A 17052-nucleotide genomic window follows, 5' to 3' on the forward strand; every position below is an offset into this window, starting at 1 on the left:
AGGGTTTTAATGACAGGTAGATCGAACGCGGTCATCAGCGTGGGTGTATCGTTATCATTGTCGCACGTTCGTTTCTCCGATTTCTGAGAAACCTGGCCTAAATTCGAGAGGCCCTAAAAACGCCTAAAAATAGTTTCATAAGACGGTTGCGTCTGGGGATTCTGGATGTTGTAAATCTGTTCGCTTCTTCCCTTTCTCCTTGCTTTTCTCTTTCGTCTCGCTTCTAACGAGAATCGAATTTATAGACGGGGAAACATCGAACGTCGTCCCCCTTTGCAATTCACCCAACCGGCTTCTTTTCATCTTCCCATTCGATGGCCAAAATCATCAATATAGGAGAAACAACTTTTGTTTTCTCCCACAACCTCTCTCTCTCTCTCGTAAGGGATGATTCAAATGTGCTTCTCATTACCGAGCCCCTGGAGCGACACGGTCGTTTAAAGAAAATTTAATAACTTGATATTTTTAAAGAAAATTTAATAATTTTATATTTTTATATTTATAAATTTCCAAATTACCAAATTTCATACACCCTTCACGCCGGTGCTCCTGAGCTCCTCAGCCGGCATTTTAATCTGCCCATTTAGAATCCTCTACTCTACTTTATAAGTTTTTAATTAATTACCCAGGCATCTCTGTTCAGTATTACAATTACTCTTTTCTCCTCCCTTCAAATTTCATTAAAATCCGAGGCTCTCCTTCGTAGAGAAATCCAGAATTTCGTAAGCCAAGGCATAGAGACAGTGTGTGATTAGTAGGGTGAGTAAGAGGTACTAATTTCGTCGATCGACCAGACGTCGGACTTCACGGTTCATTCTAATCTTCTACGCAGCCGTCCATTCGGCAACGAATCTACGCACTTGGCGTTATATCGAGAACACAAAGTGTCCACGTATATAAATATACATATATATTTTGACGCCCACTTTGACGATCTTTTTGCTCCTCACTATTCGTCGAAACGCTCGTGATCATCTTTGGGCTAGGATAGATCGATCATTGATCCCTTCGATTGCTACCATCCAGCTCTTTATCATTAGTGCGATGGGATGATGATTTTCATAGAAACATAACGGTTTTCGTTTCTGCTGAATTTTTTTAATTATTATAATAATTATTGCTCGGTTAACTACTAAGCGAAAAAATCGTAAAGGAATTGTTTAACATTAACCATCTCGGTTCTCACGCACGAACGAGCCATTTCGCTTTTTATTACCGGTTTTGAATGGCTAGGAAGCCAAAATTTATATCAAAATAAAAGGAAGGAAGAGGAACTCGTTCGTGGTCCAGGGCCAATCCCCACGTAGTGGTCGTGCTAAAAGTTTTTATTTCTTATTTTTCAACAGCCTTGATTTATGAGGCAACGTCAAGTCGAAAAAGCCTCGCGGTCTTATCAAAGCTATAATTCATGCATACGTTCGGTGTTGTAAAAAATAAATTGCACCACGAGACCATTGGCTGTTTTTGCGAAAGCATTCAATCTCGAGTACACCTCAAATCACACCGCGCCAATTATCAATTGGTATTCTCCTTTACCCTACGGATATTTCCTTCGTTTCCTATAATTGCCTATGCAAAGGGTACCCTGAGAACATGTTTTTAGTACTTTGCTCGTATTCGAAGCTTTAGGGTTGATTTTTACCGTGTAATTATTCGTTGTTTCAAGCCTGAGACTATACTTGGTCTGGACAAGCATTAGGGAAGGTAAAAATTAAAGAATAGTGGTTATTAGTCAGTGAATTTTTAAATAACTGACGGTGGAAAATATTTTTTTTCAACAATTATTTAAACCTTGTACGAGTCTCTATATTATTTTTATTATTTTTTTCCAAAGTGTATATTAGTAGAGGAGTCGTTGTCCGTTCGTATCCGTCAGTAGAATTAGTGCAGCTGTCTGCGCGTCGAATGGCACATGCAATCTCGAGGTCGTAATCGTTCGAAATAGGAGCTGTTCTAGGCATCGTAGACTGCCTGCCGCCATAGTTGCAGATAGATGGAATCAAACACTATAAGCGAGCTCTGTGAACGAGAAACGGACCGTGAATTCGCGTATAAACACTCTCCTTTTCTTCTCAATGAACGCATTCCAATTGTATACAAACATTGGAAATATTTAATTTTCAAATGCATCTTTTCAATTTGGTACCTCACATACCTTGCCTTTTTCGAATTATTTCATTATACAAAATTCACGAAATCATCAATAATTCTGAATTCCCAATTTTACTAAATACAAAAATTAGATGCATTCCTCAATATAGCAATCCATTTCTGTTACTTCAGATGAAGAGATTAATTATTGGCTTGATTAATAGACAAGATGCACTATTACATAGTGGTATGAATCATTCCGTTTCAAACAGAAAGTTTCACATTGCACGTGTCAGTTTACGAAAACAAGTAACTGCATTGTGAATGCATGTTGCAACAACAAAGAAAATGCAGTAGAATGAAAGAGATGCGTGCACGCAATAGATCAATGGCGTCAAAAGAGATATGCGGCGAACAAATGTTTTTATCAGTGAATGAGAAGGCATGCGTTCGACCAATAGAATCATGTGTGCCCTTATCACTGTTATCATCGTCGAGCCAATCCAGGATTGCTGATCGGCATCCATCGAGCTTTTTCGCGTTTTCAAACCAATCAATCTGTCGGAAAGCTACTGTGCTACGACCACAATTTCCTCTGTACGTTTTGAACGGATTCTGATTAATTGGCAACAGATTACCACACTGTGAAGTCTGAAACACGTGAATGTAACGACGAATAATCGTTCTTTTGACACCATTCAATGATTAATACTTGACTATAATTCACTTGGTACTCTTAGGGTTGGAAAAGGTCGATTAGCAAAAGGGGTAGCAGGATTCGGTTTCAAATGTTTATTATTTGAAAAGTTATTTTCTAAGAACTAATTTCTTATTCTGTAAATTTAGAATTAAAAAAATTTTATTCTTGCAAAAATTAGAATTCTGGAGCTCTAAGGATTAATTTATTATTTTGTAAACTTAAAATTGAAAAAATTTTATTCTTGTGAAAATTAGAATTTTGTAACTCTTGGTATTCGAGCTGAAATTAAAAAGAATAATTGATCACATAAACAAATGCTATTTACGCAAATTGGAACATTCATAGGAAAGATAGACAAATTCATGGTAAATTTGTTTGTACATTTCTATACACTCATACATAGATATCGATAACTATACAGCGATAGGGTATTGACCCTTTGGATTAATTTACGCAACCTAACGGGAGAGCAACGCGTAAATTGTGCGTATACGATGCATATATGTCCGTTTCGTTAGATAACAAGCGATTTATCGATCTACACTTCATTAATTGCGTCGTATATCAATTATTTCCTCATAACAAACACTTTATTGCGCAAAATATTTTGCGTGCAACCTTTGCCTTCGTATCTGTAGATTGGAAAGGGTTGCTGTATTTCTTTTTTCAGGTGTCTCTGTAACAAAAATTTGAGGGAAAAGGGATACTGAAAGAACACACACGTATTTGCGTAATCGCTGTTTTATGACGTAAACTTTGTGTACAGTATGATACATTAGTTAAATTGTTTACAATTTTTGTTGTAATCACGCGTAACAGTGAAACCATACTATTTGTTCAACTTGTTTATAGACATACATTATGTGTACGGAATTATTGCAACAACATTTCACAGTTAGGCAGTAACTGGCAATGATTTTTCAAACGAATCGATAAAACGTAACAACGTAGAAAACATCGCGTCGTACAATAATTGGAAAAAGATCATTTTACATCGAAGCAAATTTCAAACGATACCATCGTGTTCTTAGAATAAGCGAAGCTCCATTCTGGAAGACCTGCGTGTGTTTTCTAGCTTCCTTTATTTTTCTCGTCAATCATACGTATAAAACATATATAAAAAAATATAAGTACAAAATAGAAGTACTAGACATCAATATCTCGTTCGATTGAAAGTTTCAAATATATTTGTAAGGAGAAGAAACGAAGTTTCAAAAATAACAAGTTAATTCTAAAGTTACTTTTTTACACTATGTACAGGGTGTCCCATAGCCCTGTTTCTACCTAAAATATTTTTTCAATTAATTGACCTTAAAATTTCTGAAATGCCTCCACTTCCGGTACCAACACATATATCGCCCGATATTCCATTTGATTTTCTAATGAAATTTTTGCCCAGTTCTATGAGATATCCTGTATAAATTGTTCAAGTATAAAGTAACATACTAAACGCGTACAGTAAAAGTTAAATCGAAGACGAATCTTGTCGCTAATCAACAATGAGTATCTAATTTTTATACCTAGTTATGCTTACGTCATCGTCATGTTGCTTAATTAAAAAAAAAAGAGAATCGAATACCAGATTCGAAGGACAAACTATGGCATGTAACATCGAATAAAAAAATATATGGAATTCGAAAATCATACCGCAATCTGTTATAAATCTCGTTGAAATAAACGTCCTAGAAGGGTCAATACGATACGACTTTGTACCTTAAATCGCAGCTATCGGTAAAGCCTCTCTACCGCATAAACAATGAAAAATATTTGTAACAATGATTAATACGTCTTTACTCGAGTAGACTAAAAAAGAATCATGCATTATGCTATAATATTTTATACAAATACTGTTTAAAGTAGTTAACATGATACTGAACTATTCGTGAAGAGGAGTACCATGTACACAGGTACACGAAAGTATCCGAATTGTGTAATATATCAATCACTTGCATGATTTTGAATACTTTCGTGAGTCAGTGTACTTGTTCGTTGTATAAATCACGAAAAGAATGCTAAATTGTCCGGTTAAATGCATAAAACACAGCGAAGAAAGAAATGGAATTTGTCATTCAGAAAATGAATTCTACATACACAAAGATCTTCGTATAATTATGTATTTTAAATTCTAAACGATTCTTGAAAATAAAATATTTGTTCAAGAATCAACATCGAATAGTTATCCCGATATACGTATATGCTTTAGGTACAAACGGTTTCAATTTTTGGCAACAAATTCGTTACACGAATCATATCAATGTGGTATAGATTATACGGAACTACGATCATATTCTTTTTTTTTTCAGATTTTTTTTCTTTTCTGTTGGTGTAATTTACAACTATTTATACGTATAACTTCCCTAGATAAACTACATAACTATATGTAACTATAATGTCCTAGTTCGGTTTGATACTAATTACATAGCATCAGGCTACTACATTTAATTAAAGAAACAAAGAAAGTTACCTTAGTGCCAGTTGTATATACACTACTGGTAATATTAAGTATATAAAAACAGATACATGTATAAAATTGTTGCTTCGAAGACATCTTGCTAGACCATTGTTATCTCGAAAACGTGTCGGCTATTGGTAAAATCTTTCTCGTACAACAGAGTTAAAAACTACTTTGTCACGTTTGTAATATCACATAAACGATATACAAATATTTGATAATACAAATGTATACTTTGCTATGCGCGTTTGCAAAACGTTTTACAAATTCCAAGTTACATTTACATTATGCAATGTATAAAGCACGCGATGTAAAGATATATATTTTTTTTTTTTCAATTATTTCTTTTCTGTAAGTTAAAGAGGAAAACCAGAAGGAAAGCATACGAAAATTTCATATCGCAAAATATAAATTCCTTAGAATTTTTCATTTTTTTAAGTAGAGAAATACAAAACGCTAATAAAATTTCAATTCAACTTTACGCAGAGATGAAAGCGTAGAAAGATGCATAACTTTCATAATAACAATCTCCGTTCAATGATAAAGCTTTAAACTTCATACTTACCCGGTTATTCGTAATCAACTCTATTACCCTGCAAGGAACTGAAAGACATTTTCGATGTACCATTCCTCATCTTCTCTGTCGGTTGTAGTCTGCTCCGGAGATTTCGCAAATAAATCTTGCACGCCCTTAAACCTCATTCGGGCGGTTGCGATGCGTTGTTACTTTCATTTCGTCGTTGCAATCGTTCCGGATGAGAGCATGCTAATTGGCTAAAATCGCGGACCACGTCGTTGAAAGTCTCGTCGCCGCTTATTCCGATCTCCGAATCCTTCATTTCTTCGTTCAGGAGACCGAGCCGCAATCTGAAACAAATATCGATAGGATTTTTAATATCGAAACTGTACAAGGTTTTCTACAGTATTTATATGGTGATCTCCTTCTAGGGAGAGCCATATCCATTTCACTACTTACAATGTAACAATATCCGCGTTGGCTTCCCTCACGGCTATCGACAAAGGTTTTACGCCACTTTCGTCATGAATATGTTGATCAGCGCGATGCTTTAAAAGTAAACACACTTGGGCAGTATGGCCTGTAATTTCAATGAACAATATTGAGCCTATAGAAAGTTCTTTAACCAAGAATTTATTATGAATACCTAATTCTGTGGCCAAATATAATGGTGTCTTCCCATCGGCATCCTGACAATTGATACGCGCTCCATTAAGAATGAGATATTCACAGGACATCACAGAACCCTGTAGGAAAATAAAATTATTTCGAAAAAATTAATGAAAAGAAAGCCTCGATTCTACTTACGCTTATAATGGCTTGGTGCAGCGCATTACGTCCCCTATCGTTAACATTCGTCCATAATTTATCAGCACCTGCTGCTAAAGCAGCACACATCACAGGGAGATTGTGCGCTGCAGCCGCTTTATAAAGTAGCATCTCGGGATGCAGATTTTCTATGTCCTCCTCGTCTGTGAATTCTTCATCCTCGCCGGCAGTCGAGTCTTGATCCGAACTTAATTCTAAGCTATTATCGATCGTTGGCTTTGGTAAATCGCATCCGAACATCAGCACCTCGAACTCCATCTTTTCTGTACATTGCTTCTCCGTTCCGACGTCTTTATTCTCGGACGTCTCTTTCGTATCGGATATCTCTGTGCTTAAGGACACTTCGCTTTTCATCGACAGATTATTCTCCGAGTCGCTCGTGGCTATTGTATTGTCATGCATCTCGGGAATCTTTTGCTCGTTTTCAGTATTCGATTCTGTATTGCTATCAGTAACTTTGGAGTCATTCAATTCGCTCGTTGGTCGTACTAATATCTTCCCGTACAATGTAGAATCATTTTTCAGATCTAGGTTCGTACTATCATCCGAGCTTAAGGAACTACGTTCAGTTTTCTTCGCCTTATCAACGGAACTTAAACTTTCGATTGACGTATGCTTGCTCTCATCCGAACTTGTCGAATGATGACCTTCTTTCACGGAAGATAGTGTCGTTTTATTACGATTAATACTATCAATTTTGTCGCAGCTTCGCGGCCGGCGACGAAGCTTACGCACGCTCCATTTGCGAAAGTGCATTTTATCACGGCTCGCGTGCTGACCGCAGGAAATCATATTGCTCAAAGGCTTCACGAATTTACGGTCTACATACTTTGCTCTTATCCAAGCTTCGCGTATGTTGCTGTGAATTTGAAAGAATTTCTGTTAGATTTCGAAGTTTCTACTCGTTTCGAAGATCTTTGCGGCGATACTTACCCGTTGCATTTCGGTGTAGCCCTAATAATATTCGAGGGAATCGGCAGAGCCTCGTAAACATTATTCACTACAGTGTTTCCGAGCTCTGCCATTACTTTTAATATCTCTGGCTCCCAGTCGTCTAAGGTGAGAGATCGAACTTTGCTGTAGTGAACACCCAAGCTTCTGTGCACCCCAGAACATTCTGTAAAAAAGGGAAATTTAAGAAATTTCTTGAAGATAGTGTTTATGGTTCCAGAGAAAAATAATTTACCTATGCAAAGGGTAATTCCAAGGTTGATACTGGCCCACCTTGGATTAGCACCGCCACAATCACAGCAACTATCATTTCCAGGGATCTTTAAGATCTGTTCCCACACTCTTGATTTAGGTTTCGACAAAGGTCTACTCGATCCTCTGTTACTCTGTGATTGCGAATCTCGTATACTAATTATAGTACCAGCACCCATGCCTCTTTGAATGGCAGCACCAATTGCTTGCTGCATGGCAGTTACCCATGCTAAGTACGCTTCTTCGCTATCAGCTTGTAATATGTGACTTCTGTAAATTGAATTATATTAATACGTACAGGTATCGAATTTACATATCGATTACTTACTTGGTAGGACTTAATACTTCAAAACAATTCCTTCTATCACAGTCAACCACTGGTTTCACAGTGCAAAGACGAAGATCTTCTTCCATAATTGTAAAATCATTATCACCAGTTCTTTTTTTGTATACTAATTGGTGGTCTCTTAAACAGAACCACCTTCTATTCCATGTTTTAAACGCGTTACTCGTACGTTTAAAAAGATACCCTTCCATCCGAGGATTGCCAGGTATGGGAGAGGGTATTAAGTCTCTGTTTGTTACGTAAATATGCCGATTTTCCATTTCTTTTTCGAGTTTAACAGAGTCAGTCCTCATTTGAATCAAATTGTCTCCAAGGTCCTTTAGAAATGGATCCAAATCTTGTGCGAGATCACTGCCTTGATGGTAATAAGTAATACATGCATTCATGTAATTAAGTAGAGTACCCAATATCTCGTGCCGTTTTCGTGCCTGTATCATTGTCAATGAATGAATATAGTCCAAAGCGGTGTGTCGGAAACATGATCGCGTGGCTGATAAAATATTTGATGTTTCTTCATATTCTGCAGGTCTAGACTTTGGAACTTGTGAATTTCTGTTTAATGCTATATCTAGATCCGCAGATATTTTTTCGAAATAATGACGAGATTCTTTCACCCTCCTGATATCACTGTTAAAATAGTGTCAGTATTACATATATGTAGACATACACTTTCAAATGAAATATTAGAAATATAAATTTAAGTTATAGTCTTACCTTTTAATGAAAGAATTAAGATCTTTAATTACAGTTCTAGATGCTTGATCTAATAAAATAGTATGAAACTTGTTCATTTCTTGCAAAGCATGGATTAACTTGTTCAGTAAGGCCATTATCTCTGAATCATCATTGAAGTACAGAGATAACTCCCAAAGACTATTGGCAAATTGGCTATAAGAAACAATTAAATGCTTAGTTTTCATGTAATTATATATTATCTAAAAAAACAATTATACATCATTTTTTTAAGCACACAATGTCTAAAAGAGTGTTTCATACATTGAATATTTATTAGAAAAACGTATTATGTAATAATTTGTTATATACATTTGTGAGTACAATAAATGCAAAAATACTGCTTATTTTTTTAAAACATTCTTTATTGAAACATAATATAGAATATCAATGGAAAATGAATAATCTTTGAACAGCAAAAGTATCAAGTGTATCATTCTTCATTGTATTAAGCTAAGTACCATATGAATGAGTCATTCCCAACAGAGCTGTAATTCATGTGTTTCCTGACTCTTCTATATTGCTTGGAATCTCCCTCTTCCTTTTTATTATTAAACCCAATTCATTTAAACTAATCAATGTTTTTTCAATTATATGCACATTATTCAATCAAACTACATTTTTATAGCTCCATTTAAATTTATATTTCTCCTTCAATTATGACATAACTCCAACTTGTCATAGTAGGTTCTATTGTTCTAGAAATTACACATAAACTATTGTATATGTTACAACATACCTTTGTTGTCCTATAAAAAGCTTTCCAGTGTCAATCATTTGGCAACAGTTTTTTAACACCTGCAAATGATATTGTTAATATATTATATAAAAATTATGTTACCAATTTTTTTTTTTTACTATGAATACAATTATTAAAGTATTGAGTAATATAATTAAAAGCACAGAAAATTAGAAAAATTTAATAAACAAAATTCGTGTATTTCAATATTTTTAGTTAATTTCTTTTGCCGAAGGATAATAGCATGTAACAAAAACCATCTTATATTGCTGCAATATCACGCATTCAGAAAATGTTTTTACTCTTTTTTTTACAAAGCAATACCTTGTCTAATTTTTGTTCGAGTAAATCAACGTTTGCCTCTGCTTCCTCGATACAGGATCTAGAAGAATGAAACGAGGATTTTAAGTTTACCCATTTCTTTTCAACGATCAATTTAATGTTAGTGCAATATGCATCGAACAGCTTATTCATCGTTCTATGCATCGTGCAACGGAGTTGTGCACGAAAGCTTAAACAAGTAGTGTCAGAACAGAAAGTTGAACCGTTTTCTCACCGAAATTTTGGCGTGTCTCTTAAACATTCCTCGAATTCGATTAAAGGCTTCATTTTGTACTATCTGTTACCGGTGATTTTCAAGCGCAGTATCGTCCGACGAACTGCAATCTTGAAATTTTTCCGTTCACTATTTCCCATCAAACGGCACGATCATTTAGACACACTATTAACATAAACCGTTCGCATTCGCGGAGAATAACACATTCCCCTCTCTTCTGTCAAACAGATACAATACGTTGAAGTTATTCTCGTCTCGGTAATGTTTGCCAGTACTGGCAACCGTTATATTAATATTGAATGAACGTAATATCCACGAACAGCCGTATCTTGAATCCTGGCGAACGTATTTCATGAAACGTTCTCTTTTAATAATCCTTTTGTATGATACATTAACGTGACTCTCTATTGTGTTCGCCTTCTTTGCAAAGCAGCAGTGGTTTTGTTTCTTTCTCGTGGTAGAACTTGCGCGATCACAGATAATTGCTCGCATTTGAAGGCATATTCAGTAGAAAAATTTGTTTGGTATTTGTAAATATCGAATAGAGTAAGTGGCACTTACGTAACGAACATATATTTCAATTTCAATTCATTAGATATTTCATCTTTCGTTTGTAATAATCCTCCAGTAAAGAGTCTACCGAATATGTGTTTCCTAACCTATTACACAATTATCAAAGTTCTTTTTGAATTCAGATAAACTGTAATGGTATCGTAGGTTGCATTCGTTGATTTGTTTCCTTCAACAGGTACAATATGACTGGTACTACCACAGAAAAATCAGCTAATAATCCTTTAGAGCAGTTTGTACTGCTTGCAAAAACTGCTAAAGGTGCAGCTGCGATAGAACTTATAAGACAAGCTGTAGAAACACCAGGTGTTCATGTCTTTGGGGAATTATTAGATATGCCCAATATCAAAGAGTTAGAAAGTGGACCTTATGTTCAATATTGGAATACTCTAAATTTATTTGCCTATGGCACGTACAAAGAGTATTTAGAAAATAAGGACAAGGTTCTAGAATTAACTTCGGTTCAAAAGAAAAAGCTTCAACACCTAACAATTGTAACATTAGCCACAAAGTCTAGATGTATACCATACTCTACCTTATTGGAGGAGTTGGATATAAAAAATGTTAGAGATTTAGAGGATTTAATAATTGAAGCCATCTATGCTGATATAATACATGGCAAATTAGATCAAAAGAATTCACAGTTAGAGGTAGATTATGCTGGGTTGGGTCGTGATGTTAGACCTGGTGATACCGGTGTGGTAGCTGAAACATTAGCTGCTTGGGGTCAAGCTTGTGGTTCTGTGTTAGCGTGTATTGAAGAACAAGTTACAATAGCCAATGTTGAGAAGCAGGCAGCTATTTATCATAAGGAAACAGTACAAAGAGATGTAAGTATTTTTATTTCTAGCAATATTGAAAGAAAAGGATATATGCTAAAATTTTTAATTTTCTTTTAGATTGCCAACATAAAAAAGTCTCTTGCTGCACAAGCTGGAGGTGGTGGTGTGCAGGAGGCTGATATGGCAGGTGGTAATTCAGGAGCAGGAGGAAGTGAATCTGGTAGAGAAGCACTATCAGTTCCACCAGATCCAAAGAAGAAGCAACAAAAGGTCAAAGGTATTAAAGGCAGTGGTAAGTTCTGGAAGACATAAGTACAGTAATATTTTATCACATGAAAATGTATCTCATCGATGACAGGATTGTAGTACCTTACTTGTAATTTTGCATTCAACAATTTTTAAGAACCTTGCAATCCTAAATTAATGTAAACTGCGATAAATAATGGTCCACGCGATTAAGAAGCATTATTGTGAACAGAGGGAGGTTCATTGCCATGGTTTGGCAATATCATGCAAATTCTAAAGAGATTAAGTTTTTATTTAAACAAAGAGAGTTCTGTAAATACAAGTAACCATTCATAGGATTATGAATCATTGTTGTGTTTGTTTAATGATAGTATATGTTTACATGAATGTTCTGTTAAATTCTCTTCAAATCATTGCTTGTGTTGTATGTTAGAATGGAAAAGGTGGGAAAAGGGTAATATATGAACGAATTTATTCATTACATTGTATTTAAAATCTAATAAAAGTTAACAAGTGCATGAAAATATTCAATTAGCGTAGAAATGAAAATCTATAAATATTCGGTCCTTTCGAATCGGTATTTTACCATTAGGCTCAATATTTCATCAAACGAGATATACATTCATTTCAAGATTTTTATACTAAAGAATTACCGTTCGTTATTGTTAAACGATATACGAACATCCAAACGTACAGTAGATTTGCACTTTTAATATTAGCTAAGCTTACGAAAAGAAAAATACATTCAAGTTGACGATATAAATCGTTGTAAACACGAGCTCAAGTTCAACTTGAATGCCGTCTAATTATTTAATTATCAGCGGTTCAAAGTAGTTAGATATAAAAAAAGGTGGAAGAATCCGTATTACGATGGTGGTTAAACATATTGTGATTGTCTTCACATCGAGAATTCACTGATACCGGAACTTTTCTTACAAGAGAAACAGTACTTTTATAATGAATAAGCTTCCGAATTTTGTAAGCGTAGCATGTACGAAAGTCTTTTAGTCAGACCAAAGATTTTATACTTTGCGTTGTAAGGTGTGAATGATATCGAAGTCGGGTTCGTTGATCACATACAGGATGTTCATCGTAACGATTGCCACGATTTTCGAAACACTTTTAATTAGTTTAACAAAAGTGTATTATAAACAAAAATTAATTGCATCTAATTTTTGTTTATAACATTTTTTGTCAATCTACCAGAAGTGTCTAAAAAATAGTGGTTATTGTTACATTCAAACACCCTGTACAGATAAGTCTGATTGATTAGTTGTTGCAGTGAATTGAATATTTGTTATTGTATCCATTGCCGTGAATAAACGGTGGATCCAGTGTGATAAATTGTTTACACGTGTCTCAGTATTAATCCTTTTTCATTGTTTGTATTTAACATCGTATGGTCGAATTTTCATTGTTTTTTTTCTTTCTTTTTTTCTCTCTTAAAGACGATGAGACGAAAGAAAGCGTAACTAGTCGAATCGATGATTGTTAAAGGAAAGGTAATGATGCGTTTAGGTGAATGTAACGTTGCTTAGTGGTCAAGAATATGTCAGACGAATTACAAAGCGTTGTAATTGCTAATGGAATAAAAAGATAATTTATTTTAGCGAGGCTTTTCTATTTCTCTGCACCCTTTAACGCCTGTCCTTTACGTCTTATGGGTTATCATAACTTAGATCGTGTTAGGCTAGCCTCTCCTTTGTAGATATTTTATATTCACTGGTAGGATAGCAGAAGTTTTAAGTAGATTGTTTATCTAATTTTATAATTGGTAGAAAAGATTGTTCTTTCTTTTTGTTTTCTTCTTGAGAAAGTGATACTCTGCATTGAGAAGTAAGTGCTAATTGAACACGCTGTTCCTTCATTAATTCTAATCTAATCTTTCGTGTTTAGTGTAATTCAATGTTTATTGAGGGATCAGTGACAAATGATACGCCTAATCGGGATTTTCAGGATCTACTAATCCGGTAAAGCACCACGAACTGAACGATGAGCCGAATTGAGAAGTTCCGCTTTTGGTGAAACCTTCTGGCATATCACCAACTTGAGCGGATTCTATCTATCTGTCTGTGTCTGTCTGTCTATCTGTCTGTCTACAACAGCGCATCGTTTCTTCTCTGTAAAGCTTTTTTTGTACTTTTTGAGAAATAAAACACGATTTTACAAACATCACACGCTTATTGTCAGATGCACCTAGCAGGCGAACAAGTTTTGAAATGGGGTTGGATCTACCTCTAGCAAGTCAGTGTATCTAGTGCTGCAGTTGTCACCCCCGTCCGAACGTGACAGTGACGATATTTAAGCAAAGGTGTTTCAACATTTTTGCTCCAAATTTAAGAATAAGTATTTAACTTTTATTTAAGAGTCGTAAGTAATCTATTTTTTAAGTTTGGATAGAAATAACACACGAAGGAATAATTTCACGATTGATTTTATTTTTACTTGATTTTTCTTCGTTTTTTTTTTTTCTTTTTAGTTTAATTTCTTTCGTTCACTTTAACGGATACATCGTAAACAGGTGTCTTTCTAACTTAGCATTCGTACGTATTTAAAATATGCTTAGATCATAACGGTTCGCGTTAATTAGTTTTAATGTTGCCATTACACTGTCTCGGTATGTCGCGTTGCATTTCGAAGTCTTAATCTTTCATAGAATTATTTACTAAATTGGTTCCGTATGAACTAACATCATGCCTTAAACGATATCATTTAATTATGTACAGTTTCAGATATTTACACGCGAATCGAACGTGTTCAAATACATGTTTTTTTATTTTAAACACTTGGACTCGTTTCCTTTCGAAATGAAATTATGTACTTTGTTTGTTACATAAATTATTCAGCGTGCCGAACGATGGATACTGGGCTCATACGTATCCAAAGTTAAGCAGAAACAATTATTCTTTGTTCTATAAAAGTTCAAATGATTTTACAAATTTGTTATTTTATGAAATCGTTATTTAACAGGTTCGCTACGGACATCAAATGCAGCGAAAGTGTTAACAACGAATTAGTCGAAGTAATTGGTAACTTGTTATTATTGTTATCAAGAAATCGGCTACGTATACGTGTCAGAGTGGATATGTTTATCGCGTATTGCGATTCTACGAAACGAATGTACAAGTCCTAACATACGTACATTATGTATAGTTAGAGGAAAAGATATAGTGTAATAGCAATTTTGTAAAATGGTATTCAAACGAAATAATGGTCCTAGGAAACCATGAAATCATCTATCCAAAAAAGGGGTTAACATAAGACATTGTTTAATTTATAGCCACGCTATATCACTTCCTCCGGTTATACCTCAGATCATACAGAATGATTCCGTCGTTTTTATTTCGTACAAAGTCGTTCACGTTATAATAAAATTTGAATGACTAGATCGTACGAGAAAACGCGATTATCGCGTTTCAATTCTACTTGTAGCAATTCCTATAGTCTGCAGAGGAGATTCGAAAAAAAGAGAAAAGGTATCTAAAGACCAACGTTCGTACATTGAAACGTTGACAAGATTTTAAGCGAATTGTAAATAGCTTCGAACGTGCATTAATTCTTAACGTTCTTGTAATATTTACATAATGAAACTTATGTACAGATAAATGATTAACTATTGATTTTTTCTTTTTTACAAAAATTCTGATCATTGGTAGAAGATCGTCTCGTTTGGACGCAAATTCTTACATTTGGCAACGATCTGGCTACAGAAATTCCTTTTTTTTTCTTTACATAATAACGAATCCGACTAATCAGTATTTACAATTAGTTAACGGTTCGCGTTCGTGTGCACAGATGATGAAACACTGTATCATGGTGTATGTACAAAAGAGATTTATGCAATTTCTCGTGATTATTATACGAATTATGCTATGATCACAGAAGAAACCAGAGCAGTATTTCAAACGCGACTTAACAATTAATTGCAATCGGTGATTACTATCACGCACAATGTGTAATATCGCGTATCTAGCATCTTTATGGTCTCGTGTGATAACAATTTTCGAAATCATTTTTCTCGTCTAGACAAGACAAAATTATTTCGACGCTTGATAGCACAATTTACACAATTTTTAATCAACTTGGAGTCTTACCCTTCTAACCCAACAGTAATATTTCGTTGCATATCAATCGTTATAATTTTCAAGATATAAGGTTGAATCATGTTTTTTCCAATTTTAGTCATGTCAAATTTCAAAATTTCAAAATAATTATATAAATCAACATTTACCCAGGGTACGAAAATTTTTCTATCGTAATGACTTCGGGTCGAAGGGGTTAAATATCAACGTACAGCATGATATTCAGCTCGAAGTATGTTCAGTCGTATTTACAAAATATTATTCAGATATTCTCTTCAAACTATTACGGGCTTCTTCGAAATTGGCTTCAGATTCGCGGACAACATGTCTGCTTCCACTGTGGCTATCTGCTATAAGGGAACATCGCTCTGATTTACTGGTCCGTTTTCTATTCTCGCGTTGTTGTTTAATTGTTTCGTTGTGGCGGTGTTTTCGTTCGAATCTTTGCTCGAGACGATCGCACTCGACTCTTCGTTGTTACCGGAAGTTTGGGTCGAGCGTGAGACTACCGTTGGTGGTGGCTTTCCGTTCTTCTGATCTTTCACTTCCAGCTCGTAGTCTGTGAAACAGAAACGCTTTGCTATTCGGAAGGGTTAATTAGAAAATAGAATTTCCTGTTTGATGAGAATAGGTGCAAAGGCTTTATACATTTTTGTGCGGCATTAACTTCGTCAAGAAAATGTTTCAAACAGATGTTTGCCTGCAGCACCTCTTCGTAGATTAGAAACGTCAAATTGTCAGTTTTTGTCGGGCGTTTAATTAAAATTCGTGAGAAACACGCTGGTTAATTAAGTTCAATTAAAAAGCGTACTGAATAGGATTATTGGTGTAACTAGAATTTATATAACAGTGTCAACAATTTTGGAATTTTAGAATTTTAGAATTTATTGGTTCTAGGATTAAATCATTTGCATTAGGTCACTTACATTCACTTTGAGTCGAACAATCAATGGTAGTGATAATATGCTTCTTAACAGCTTTATTTTGATCACACGTAGCTGCTGTTAAAGTTATCGGTGCTATCATACTGGAAGCATTGGTAGCAGTAACAGCTGAACTTTTCGTGGTGCTATATCTGGCTGGCATCATACTTTGTCGTACGTTCCTCTCTGGTCGAATTAAAATGATGTATAACTATTGACAAAAAAATAAAGAAAAATTAGAAATTCAATTTTTCCCTTGTTAGAAATTTTCATTGAGGAAATTAC

The 17052-nt window shown here is 34.9% G+C and overlaps 3 protein-coding genes across 6 annotated transcripts in view; 1 reads left to right on the forward strand and 2 right to left on the reverse strand.

Annotated features, from left to right (window-relative positions):
* Nucleotides 1-3497: 3497 nt before the first annotated feature.
* Nucleotides 3498-10305, reverse strand: CenB1A (Centaurin beta 1A). 3 transcript variants are annotated; one of them, XM_034322475.2, is made up of 11 exons: nt 10165-10305; nt 9933-9990; nt 9609-9667; nt 8852-9025; nt 8120-8764; nt 7775-8061; nt 7522-7705; nt 6568-7447; nt 6407-6506; nt 6220-6340; nt 3498-6110 (listed from the first exon to the last, which is right to left on the reverse strand). In XM_034322475.2, the coding sequence occupies exons 1-11, from the start codon at nt 10215-10217 to the stop codon at nt 5942-5944; spliced, it is 2730 nt and encodes a 909-aa protein (XP_034178366.1). In that variant the 5' UTR covers nt 10218-10305; the 3' UTR covers nt 3498-5941. The 3 variants fall into 3 exon arrangements, with proteins under 3 accessions (XP_034178366.1, XP_034178367.1, XP_076544238.1); XM_034322476.2 differs by having other exon boundaries at nt 9331-9667; nt 10165-10197; XM_076688123.1 differs by lacking the exon at nt 10165-10305 and adding an exon at nt 9331-9410.
* Nucleotides 10306-10572: 267 nt separating this feature from the next.
* Nucleotides 10573-13937, forward strand: CSN7 (COP9 signalosome subunit 7). Of its 2 annotated transcripts, none has more exons than XM_034322500.2 (4): nt 10573-10710; nt 10913-11564; nt 11634-11808; nt 13719-13937. In XM_034322500.2, the coding sequence occupies exons 2-4, from the start codon at nt 10920-10922 to the stop codon at nt 13766-13768; spliced, it is 870 nt and encodes a 289-aa protein (XP_034178391.1). In that variant the 5' UTR covers nt 10573-10710; nt 10913-10919; the 3' UTR covers nt 13769-13937. The 2 variants fall into 2 exon arrangements, with proteins under 2 accessions (XP_034178391.1, XP_034178392.1); XM_034322501.2 differs by lacking the exon at nt 13719-13937 and adding an exon at nt 13211-13409.
* A 318-nt stretch (nt 13938-14255) lies between these two features.
* Nucleotides 14256-17052, reverse strand: part of Glurb (metabotropic glutamate receptor B) — an 87611-nt gene continuing 84814 nt past the window's right edge. Inside the window, exons 14-15 of the mRNA XM_034322450.2 lie at nt 16771-16978; nt 14256-16403 (exon numbers count right to left, since the gene is read on the reverse strand). Of these exons, the coding sequence (XP_034178341.2) occupies nt 16195-16403; nt 16771-16978 (417 nt within the window). The 3' untranslated portion in view covers nt 14256-16194. The remainder of the gene's footprint in view (nt 16404-16770; nt 16979-17052) is intronic.

The sequence above is a fragment of the Osmia lignaria genome, chromosome 4 (genome assembly GCF_051020975.1).
Source record: "Osmia lignaria lignaria isolate PbOS001 chromosome 4, iyOsmLign1, whole genome shotgun sequence".
Lineage (NCBI taxonomy): Eukaryota > Metazoa > Arthropoda > Insecta > Hymenoptera > Megachilidae > Osmia > Osmia lignaria.